General features: G+C 39.2%; 1 protein-coding gene across 1 annotated transcript; it reads left to right on the top strand.

The window, feature by feature from the left end:
- Positions 1-3,023: 3,023 nt before the first annotated feature.
- LOC148958134 (52 kDa repressor of the inhibitor of the protein kinase-like) lies at positions 3,024-9,044 on the top strand. The gene has a single exon (XM_089113364.1). The coding sequence runs from the start codon at positions 7,093-7,095 to the stop codon at positions 7,864-7,866; it is 774 nt and encodes a 257-aa protein (XP_088969490.1). The 5' UTR covers positions 3,024-7,092; the 3' UTR covers positions 7,867-9,044.
- The last annotated feature ends 2,338 nt before the right edge of the window (positions 9,045-11,382 follow it).

Below are 11,382 nucleotides of genomic sequence, written 5' to 3'. Positions count from 1 at the left end.
AGGGGTGGGTGGGGTTGGGGGGTTGCGAAAAACTACTGACCTGAAGAAATACCACGGTATGTCCCTATTGGGTACTTTTTAACAAATAACCTAAATGCAAAAATATTGAAACAGCTCATAAGTGAAGCAATTAACCTCCTTGCTGAGAGAGGAGCTAAAGTTCATGCAGTCATCTTTGATGGTGCTCTTAAGAATGTTAGCATGGCTGAGAAACTTGGATGTGATATAAAAAACCTTTGCACATAATTTCCACATCCGTCAAACCCCAATGAAAAGATCTTTGTAATTCTTGATATCTGCCACATGCTGAAGCTTGCAAGAAATGTCTTTTCCACCATCAAGATCGTTTGTACCCCAGGAGGACAAAGAATATCTTGGGAGTATGTTCTTGCACTCTATAAAACACAAAAAATGACATACTAAATCTTGCAAATAAACTTAAGACAAAGCATATTCAGTGGCAGAATCACAAAATAAAGGTCAGTGTTGCAGCACAGACTTAAAGCCATTCTGTGGCATCTGCAATAACTTTTTTGAGAAATCTGGGGTTGAAAGAATTTAAGGACAGCAAAGCAACCAGCGACTTCATCCTTCTGATGAACAATATCTTTGATATGCTTAACTCAAAAAGCGAATTTGGAAAGCATACAAAGAGACCTGAAAACAACAACGCTGTTTACATATATTAATTTGATCTGGAAAAAGTTGATTCAAAACTTCGAAATTTTATCAGAGACCTAACGGCTGGGATTTGATTTCAAGGTAATTTAAGCAAATTTGTTCCAAGTATTGAATGCATCAAGTTTCAACAAGACTTTCTAGACACTGAATCACGCTGTTGTTGACACTTTTGTTTACCAGTAACTTCCGCGTTTCTGCTAGGCCAAAAACTTGAGGAATTTATTAAGTACTACTCAAAAATAATATCGCATGTACCCATTTATAATGGTTAAAGGTTGTCTAATAATAATGAACTTGAATGAATAAAGCCATAATTAATTACTAAGCTGCCCTAGAAAAGGAAATTTGGAAAAGAAAGGAGTCCAAACAAAATACGAAGAAAAACCGTAAAACGACTCGCTGTGACGTAAGGAAAAAGTCAAAACGTCTCTTACCTTCTTCTATTTTGGCACTGGAAAGGTTTCATGAAATTTTTCTCCTCATATCACCACGCAGAATCGGTAAGTCCATAACTTCTTATTTGTGTACAACGTACGCCACAAAAGCTTTTTGCCAACATGTTGCTACCATCTTTGCTGCCCATTGGTATTACGCAGAAAACAATAGGCGAACAATAGAGCGCGCATTCTAGCTCTACTATTTCTATGTTCCCATCATAATCTCTCTCTTATGACTATGTTCCCATTGAACAAGTTCCTATAATTGCGCACATTCTGAGAACATATTAGCAAAAAAATCGAAAATGTCGGGATTCTTTCGTAATGGAAGTGTTCCCTTGAAATCAAACTGAACGTGATATTGAAATAGCAAGGAAAATCCTTTTTGAAAAATGTTGATGTAAATGGACAAAAGCTGTTAGCCAGGGCCATAAATCCCGGGGGGACGGGGGGGACTGGACCCCCAAAGAATCATTAGAAAAACGATTTTTTTGAGAAACTATCGACATTTTCTTTTAAAGAAAGAAATCCCTGGTAACTGGGTTAGAATCAAACTAAGTTTTTGCATGTGTTCTTGCAAGAAACCTCAGCCACTATTTCATGGTGTCAAGCGCAAGTTGACTATTGTTGATGGCAGTTATTTATGTTTGCAGAGTGGTGTCGAGTCAGTGACGATGCCCATGTGGGGGATTAGCCCCAAATATCACCCCTTGAATGAATTTAAAAAACATGTATGAAAAGAATCGTTTACACATATTTCCACAAACCCACATTACATATATTTTCATTACACGCCTTTTTATAAAAATCCTAACTCAAAGCTTAGGTCCTGAAGTTCCGAATTTTTGAACGTCTATTAGTCGAAATGCGGTACCAAGATTTCCATAATAGCTCCTTAATTTCAACTGCACATTTAGTGACATGATAATGCCCATACCATAAAATTGTGACAATGATAATGAAATTCTGAGCTTTGCTTCTGAAAATGAAATTCTGAAATTCTGAGTAGCTAGGGACAAAGCCAAAAGACAAAAAGGGAAAAAAGTAAAATCAATTTTCGCGTCGGCCCCAACCATGGTGGGTCCTCCTACATCACTAAGCGCGATTCTCAGCCCCTCAAATTCAATTTCCTCAATCTGTCTTTGTAAAATGTTATCAACTCAATTATAAAAATGTCAACGTGCTAAGAAATATCTGTAAATACCTTCTATAGGGCTAAAAAACCTTACTAAATCTAGAAAACTTTCTTTTTGTTTTTTAAGTCGTTTGCTGCTCAAGCTGTTTCCATAACACATACCATAAATTGCTTGGTGGTGCCATGACCCACTGCACACTTTATATTCATTGGCTCTGCTGACCCCCCTAAGCGGGATGGGACATCGGAGGACGTCAAAACATTTTGATTTGCTGGAGAAATCGGTCCAGTAGCTCCCGTAAACTTCGGCAGTTGTAAATTCGGTAGCTTAGAAGCATTTGGGTGTCTCGCGGTGTGGGTGGAGAGTTGTGCAACAGTGGCAGAAAGCTCTTGAAGCTGTTGCGCTGTAGACTCCGAGGCATGTTTCTGGGCCTGTTGTTGGCTTTTAACAACTTCAGCAAGCCCATGTATGAGGCCTAACGTCTCTTCGTGCGACATTTATCGGGCTCGAGGCATATGTAAAAACGGGTTCTTCACCAGTTGTGACAGGTCGTAACGGTAGAGCATTGAGAAAAGAGAACACCACTTTCTTCTGTATTCAAATCAAAATCCAATCTTCTCTTATTTCCAATCTCTCGATTTATATACCTCTATTAATTATAATTGACATATCACGTGATTACAGTTTACAATATGATTGGTCCTGTTACAATTGACATGACAGATTTACTGCCCTGCTGTTAGCTCTTGCTTTTGGCAACATTTTTTTATGTTCACATAAGATTTTTACATAACATACACAAATTTACTAGACAATACCATAAGGAGCATGGGAATACATAGCAACCCTGTGGTAATTTACATTCAACATATAAAGCTAAATTAACTACAATTCAAAGATGCAAAAAGAACGAAAAGAAGAAATAGAAACTATTTCTAGAAAGAGGAGAGGAGAGAGGAAATATGTTGTTTGTATAACCAATTTATTCAAAACGTTTAGAGTCCTGGATGTATTTTATCCTTGCAGCGAGAATTTTCGAATTCGACTCGAGTGGTAATTCTTCATGGCCATAAAATATGATTTTAGCAGATCTTCATTTTAAGGATTTATCAGACCATGAGGCAACAATATTGCATTTACACTGTTGAGGAGATCACATCTATCTACGTTATAATTATGGCAGAGCATAAAATAGTGCTTCGTGTCCTCAACACCATCATTTATCGGACACAAAGGGTTGAAATTGTCATTAAAATTGTGCTTAGATTTATGGAAATTTAGCCTACTGAGTCTAACACGTAACTGCGTTAAGATGGATAGGCCATTGTGGTCATGAATATTGTAGACTGGTTTAGGAGGTGGACGGATAATGGAAAACAATTTTTTCTTGAAAACATTTACCAAGGTCGATTGCATTTCAATTGCATCATCGCACCCTTGATCAGGCGCGCAACTACGGGGAGGAGGGGACCTGGGGTTCCAGACCTCTGCCCTTTTTCTGAAAAGAGGAAATGCGCCCTATTTCTTGGAAAATTGCTAAAACCTCCGTTCAGAAATGATCTGATTAAACTTTTTTTGTTATCAAGCTAAGAGGGATGGCCATTAATGACACATTTCGGATATGTATTTCAACACAATAGCTCCTCCTGATAAATGGTCGACATGGCATTCATTCAATTTAAATTTCAGGTTATTATTTAATTTCCGTTATACAATGAGAGTCGATTCTGTGTTACAACTGCCTCTTCAGTTTCTTATCAAATTATTTTGTGACCAAGTTCTGTCTTGGCCTATGCTTCATACAAAACGACGTTCCAGCTGGTGCTGCTGTCTCATTTTGTCTACGTTGAATCTGTATTCTTGAACTTTATTTATCAAAAGCCATGCCTAGAAAAAAAGAGTTTTGAAGCACAAAAAGATGGCACTCAAGCGAGCTGCGGAAGACAAGGGACAGAGCAAACTTTCTTTCTTCAAAACACCCCGCAAAGATCCAGAAGAGTAGAGAAATGCAACAATATTTGTGGCAGAGTCTTTGGCGAAATAAGTGGTATAGACCAAGAAGCACAACGGAAAAAAATAAATGAAAATGAAAAGAACTGCAGCGAAAAGACCAGCGAGGACAATGATAAAAGCATCAGCAGCAGCGAAGACCGCCAATCGACTGAAGTAGGGGAACGTGCTGTTGAAGGGGGCAGTTTTAATCAGCAGCAAGAAATAAAGCGGGCTTATGATTTAGCAGATGTTGTAATTGGTAAAAGGCCATTGACTGACCTAACGGATGAAGACAAGTACAACTATCTGAAATATAATTTTAAGCCAAGTGCTACTGAAAAATTCTTTTCATTGAAGATAAGTAAGAATGGGAAGGAGAAAACGCTATTGTACCAACATTCTTGGTTAGAGGAGATGTCATGGCATGTTTACAGTCCGGAATTGAACAGAAGATTGTGCAAACTGTGTGTCTTGTTTGACAAACCTCACAAGAAAGCCCAAAGAGGGGCATTTGTTGCTTCGGCGTTCCAAAAGTTACAGAGATCAGAACTGATCAAAGCCCATGCAGAGACCGACTGCCACAAAGCTGCAGTTGCCCAAGGTTCCGATTTCATGAGGACATTCATGCATCCAGAAAACAGTGTTGAAGCTGACAAAACTTCAGAGCAGTACTATAAGCGAAACAAGCACATACGAAAAGCAACAGTGAATGCAGTCTTGCTTTGTGCCAAACAAAGGCTCTCACTGAGAGGGCACAGGGATACGAAAGTGACTGACATGGACGAAAGTACAGAAAACAGAGGAAACTATGGAGCTGATTGCAAAATACGACCCTACTGTAAGAGAACATTTTTAAAAACAGTCAGATGTTTTCATGGAAGACCCAAAATTACATTATTGCCAATGCAGCTTTGGTTATAAAGAACCAGAGATATGATATAAAGCGAACAATTTTATGCGGTAATTGGAGATGAGGTCACAGAAAGATTTGCCAATAAAGATGTTTTACTCGTTTGTCTCCGTTTTCTCAACTCAATCAATGGTGAGCCGAAAGTTGAGGAAACTTTTTTCCAGTCCATGCACATGAAAGGGCGCACTTCTGGAAAAAACCTGGGACAGAATAGCGTAGAAATATTGAGAAGCAATAAACTTGTTATGGCTGATTGCAGAGGACAAGCATATGATGTAGCTGCGGCAATGTCTAGTGATAGGTGCGGTGCACAAGCTGAAGTCCGGAAAAAGGCCCCACATGCAGCATATACACACTGTCGGAGTCATGTCATTAATCTTGCAATTGTTGCTGCATGTAAGTGTCAGAATTATTAGATACTTACGTAATCCACTCAATTGCTAGAAAACTCTAGAACTTCTAGAACAATCAATAAGTAGTGTAAAGTGTGAGAAGGAAGAACCGCAGGATAGGCTGTCCGCCGGATTCTGTGAATCTTGCAATGAGATTTTAAAATGAAAGATATACAGGAACAAAGCAATACGACGACGAGAATCCAATGTTACGAATAAATTTTCAAAATAAATTAGATTTAAAGAGTATACTAATATTTCGCCCCGGCATACAGGGCTTCATCAGAGTAAAGTGTGCGTGACTAAGCAATATTCCAACTAGACAATTCCATCGCTAGGCCTAAGTAAACAAGTAGCCTGGGTGTCATTAAATCTATTTAGTTATGTTGACGTAATGTTTACATAGGACCTCCAAGAGCCTTTTAGAACAGGGTAAAAATATACTTTACGTAATTAGCTGCTGACGAATGATTAATCTAGAACTAGAATATTCTTGAGAATTAGCATAAATACCGCATTTAGAATAGAGTTGAAACAGTTTCGTTAAACCTACGATATGCCGTGATTGAGAATCGTGAAATACTGAGAGTTTTATTTTGACTATCATTCTGTGAGTTATTGTCGCGGACAACTGCAAGATTCCCGACAGTAAGAATCGAAGCATCTGTAACGGTTGGCTTTAGTGTGTGATATATTTCGTAATATCTCAGTTGCATGTTATAGTCACATGTGCTGTTGAGTCCTGTTGTGTCAGTTAACGTCTTTCTAATGGCAATGTGTTTGTCTGTCAACATGTATTGTGACGTTCGTATTGTTCTCTTAATAACCTTCCGTCAATGTTCACTTTAGAGTTAGTCTTGCTGTTGAACGAATAAAGACAACATCAGAATAGAGTCTCTCTCGTGTTCTACTTATTCGGGGCTTAGGCCCATTGGCCTAGCCCCATCGTACCTTCACCATCCTAAGAAGAACCCGACTAACATAAAACGTTACACATCAGTAACATGATGGATGTCATTTAATCAGTTTACCTGTTCTATGAATTCTTTTCAAAAATAAAGTGGTACTTTGAAAAATTCTTAAATTATTACGGCGAAGAAATGGGCCTCACAGAAGTACAGAGGAAGAATATAGTCAGTCTGGCACGCACTTGTTGGGTCGAACGTCATCGTTCATTCGAGTCATACTATTTGCTCTATCGTGCCATTGTTGCAGTTATGGAGTCAATCTTCAAGACCCAACTATACAGCGAGTTTTATGACGCATTACGCACCGATTTTGTAGAAGAATGGTCCTGAGGCTCCGAAACCAAATCAATGGCCCAAGGCTTGCATTCTTCGTGCAGTTCATTTGCACATATAGTTTCATTTATTTCGACAATGAACAGGATGGAGCCTCTAAGACCACTTGTAAGGAAGTTACAAGGAAGAAACCAAGACATCTTTCAAGCCTACCATATGATTGACAGTGGCATAGAGGACCTTTCCATGAAAAGAGCGAATATAGAGAGAGAATTTGCAGACTGGTAGGAGCAAGAAGTGAAGATGGCACAATCAGTTGGTGTTCAGCCAAACAAGCCCAGAACTACAAGATGTTGGAGCAGATTCCGCTATAACGTCGAAAGTGATGACATAGAAGAATATTTCCGTCGCTCTGTAGCAGTTCCATTCCTTGACAGTATTACAAGTCAGCTTAGGTCAAGGTTCGCAGACAGAAATCAGGTGGAACTGTTCAACCTTCTACCATCTGTAATGCTAAGCAAAGAATTCGATGTTCTTGAGGTCGTTAAAATTATAAAGAGCAAGTTCTCTTCGGATATGGAAGATAACGGATTGCATTTTAAAAGTGAGCTCCTAAGATGGAAAAGGCACTGGGAAAAGGAAATGGCGGACAGAAAAGAGAAGTCCACTGAGATTGAAAAAAGACGACAGGAAGAGCAAAGGAAAGCGCTACAAGGTATGCATGACAAGAGAAAGAGAAATCCAGAAAAATCACGGTTGAGATATGACGGTGAACAGGCTTATGTTATTGCCGAGCCACCAGACAGTCTACTAGACGCTCTCCGTGTTGCTGACCGGGACATTTTCCCTTCAATAAGAAGATTGCTTGTGATAGACTGCATTTCACCCATAGTTTCCTGTGAAGCAGAGAGAGCAGCTTCTGGAGTCAGACGATTGAAGACAGTCTATCGCAGTACAATGACGTCACAACGTGAAAGTGACTTGAATCTAATACAAATGCGGTTCGACTTGCTGCCAACATCTAATACTGTTGTAGACGCCTTCATAAAGCAGCAACCCAGGCGAATGTTTTCTTAATCTATCCTTTTTGAGTGACACCGATTTGAGTGTGGAAAATAATCAGATAAATAGAGTTACGTAGCTTTCATTTCATTTAGGTTGCTTTTTGTCAGTTCGAATCTTTTACCTGGAAACAAAAATTTTAAAGTGATGATGGAGTAAAGAATTAAGTCAAGCAACCATCTACAATTTGTTTGATTTTTTTTGAAATGAAGTAACTTCTGTAATTCAGTATATCCGCATTGAATTGCAATGAGGCTTTTTATTCGATTTATGCTAGAAGAAAGGTTTAGTATCTTTAGACGTTAAGGCAGTGAAAATTTCAGGAATATTTTTGTAAAAGTTTTTCCTCCTTTTTAATATCAAAGTAGAAGTCAGGCAATAAAGGAGTAAAATTACCATTGTGCTCTTTTTGTGTCTTGGACCCCTGCCCCCTGAAATTCCTGGTGGAGCGCCTGGTGGATGACCCTGCTTTTATTTCAGAAAGATAACCCTGCATTTCCCACAGGTTGTCATTTCCGTTTTGAATACAAGGAAACCACGATTTCTTTGCCATAATGTATTTTTGGAAAACCGCTTCGGTGACCGAATTATAACATATTTCAATCTTAATTGATAGAATACTACGACACAGGGCTGATTTTAAGCATTCACATTAAACTATCAATGACTTTAAAGCTTCTATTATAGGTTGCCTTCTTCAGATTTGATGGCCTTCTATTATTCCCAAACAATTTCTCAAGAACCATTGAAGGATACATACCGACATTATAACTCGCAGCTACAAGGAAGCAAGAAAGCTTGGTAGTGTAGAAAATAAGAAACACCGCAATGCGACGAGAATGAACAAAAATAAATACACGTAGATTAGTGAAGGCTAATATCTCACCCAGGCATACGATGCTTCATCAGAGCAACGCTTGGTATGATCTGGGTAAGACGATGTAAGCCGCCAAATGATGTAAGCCGGTCTCGTTTCTAAGCCGCCTACAATTGTCAAAGCAACAAAGTGTGCCAAGATTTAATAACAAGCCTCGGCTAAAAATTAATAAATGCGGTATATTTCAAGTGTGGTATTTGAAAATCTTATGGTATTTGCATGAATATCATAAAGGCATCTCCTGTGCGACTGTTGATGTTTTTGAACTCAAAATAAGTTTTGCTAAGCGAACGAAGAAGTAGATATGTAGGTCTGTAAGTTGACTAAAACTGTAATGATTTTTTCCATAGCCTTCGTTTTGCAAAGGGAGCAGCAGGTTTATCAAAGTCCGACAACATTGTGTAACACTAGGAGACACTAGGGGAAAGAAGGGGACACTGGGGAGACCGAGGGGCACTTGAGGACACTTGGGGATACTGAGGGAAACTAGGGAACACGAAAGGACACGAGAGGACACGAGAGGACACGAGAGGACACGAGAGGACACGAGAGGACACGAGAGGACACGAGAGGACACGAGAGGACACGAGAGGACACGAGAGGACACGAGAGGACACGAGAGGACACGAGAGGACACGAGAGGACACGAGAGGACACGAGAGGACACGAGAGGACACAAGAGGACACAAGAGGACACGAGAGGACACGATAGGACACGATAGGACACGAGAGGACACGAGAGGACACGTTGGGACACGTTGGGACACGTTGAGAAAACAAGGGGACACTAAGAATCTAACTCAGTTCTACTGAGCCCAGCAATGCGGGAACATAGCGGCAGAAGGGACATCATGGAACTGTCACTTGACAAACATTTTTTATAACAATGCCCAATTTCCTACTGGAACTTCATCTAAATCTCATAAAACAAATTATGCCCCATATGGTCAAAACTGTGCTCAGGGAAATCAAATTGTTCTCTTTTCTTCATCTTTGTGACTTTGAATATTCAACTTGGCCTATAAGTTTTAGAGTAACCATGCAAGTTAACAAGTACTTTGAAAAGAAAAAATACGAAGCAGAGAAAATTGAAGAATTCAAATTGATGTTGCTTTGAGCCAATCTGGAGAGTATGGTAACAAAAAGTTATTTTGCTCTGATTTGCTTTCAACATCCCTGACAAAGCCCCAGCTTGATTTGCTTTCTTTTAGACTTTTGCAAGGAAGTTTGTGCATGTCGGTCACTGTAAGTTTATCTTCCAAGGCATTTAAACAAACCACCTGTTTAGCAATTGTCAGGGAGTTATTGAATCAGTTTCAATGAACTTAAGGGTGTTTTTCAGTAGCCTGGATTACTTTGTTACAGGGCCGCCGGAGCAAGGGGGGCCACGGGGCCATAGGCCCCCCCCTGTTTGCAGAAAGTATAAGAAGGTGCCCCTTTTTGAAAACTATATTTCGTGTATTTTTTCACTGCCAGATATTCTGCCTTTACAAGATAAGTATAATAACTTGAATCTGGGCGTTATTGGAGGACCATTCACTAAAATTTCCTTACACTTTTACTTGGTCTTGAGTCAAAAAGTGCAAGCTCCTGTGATGAACAATATTGATTGTGAAGGAGACTGCCAGTCTCGCGACAAAATTTCTTTAGTATATCTTCAGCAACAAATGCATCACTGAAAGGTCCGCATCAATTCCTCGACAGGCACATTCAAATGGTCCAATGTATATTGTGTGTATTTCTGAAAGCAGAAACTGGACCCCTATCTCTGATTCTGGGTTGCGTAAAATGTTCCCTATTCTTTGACTTTGCCAAAATTGTGTAGCTCTTTTCACTGTGTTTTTGTGCTAAAGCAAAATTTGTTGTACTTCTATATGCCACTGGTTTACCAACAAAATCATCTGTAACATCATATCAGTAAATCCCTTTTGTGTTTCCTCTGACTGGCTAAAAAGGTAACCCTGTTTTCAAGATTCTATATCCTAGAATTCTAGTTTCCAGACCACCCTTTCTCAGAATTTTTTCGGAACTCACATGTAATACGTATGTCCAACTGACTGAGGCCGCCGGGATCAAAGAATTCCACGGAGGCGAACAAATTTATGTGTTCAAGTGGTGATGGAAAGGCGCGAATGCCAAGGGGGACTTGATTGTTTAAATATAAAAGTAAGAAAATCGAAATCATTATTCGAATGGGCTTATGATAATTATAGAGACTAATACTTTGCTCTGAAAGGGAGAGGGACTGGAATTGGCTTTGAAGTATAAAGAGACTAACAATTTGAAAATTCCATTAAGTTCATGTTTTGGCTTGGACTCGTTGTTGTGTTGCATTAGATCTGAACTTTTGTTGAGTATATTGCGCTTGCCACAAGTATGAAAGAAGGGTGTGTGCCTGCATCTTACCTGGGGCCAAATCCACTTACAATGCAAATTATAAGGAAAATAAGTATAGCGTATTAATTATGATCAAGAGTGCGTGGTCTTTGACAAGCTATACAATTAATTATGATCAAGAGTGCGTGGTCCCTAAATAAAGTACATAGCCATCTACATACTTTCAGTGAAAATAGTTCTTACTGTGCCCAGCATGTTTCAATATTTTCATAAATGTCTAAATTACCATGAAATCTGTACCATTTTTGACACTTACT

The sequence above is a fragment of the Rhopilema esculentum genome, chromosome 17, assembly GCF_057945365.1.
Source record: "Rhopilema esculentum isolate cy_ngs chromosome 17, ASM5794536v1, whole genome shotgun sequence".
Taxonomy (NCBI): domain Eukaryota; kingdom Metazoa; phylum Cnidaria; class Scyphozoa; order Rhizostomeae; family Rhizostomatidae; genus Rhopilema; species Rhopilema esculentum.
The sequence above is the reverse complement of the archived record's forward strand: the minus strand, read 5'-3'. Positions and strand labels throughout refer to the sequence as shown.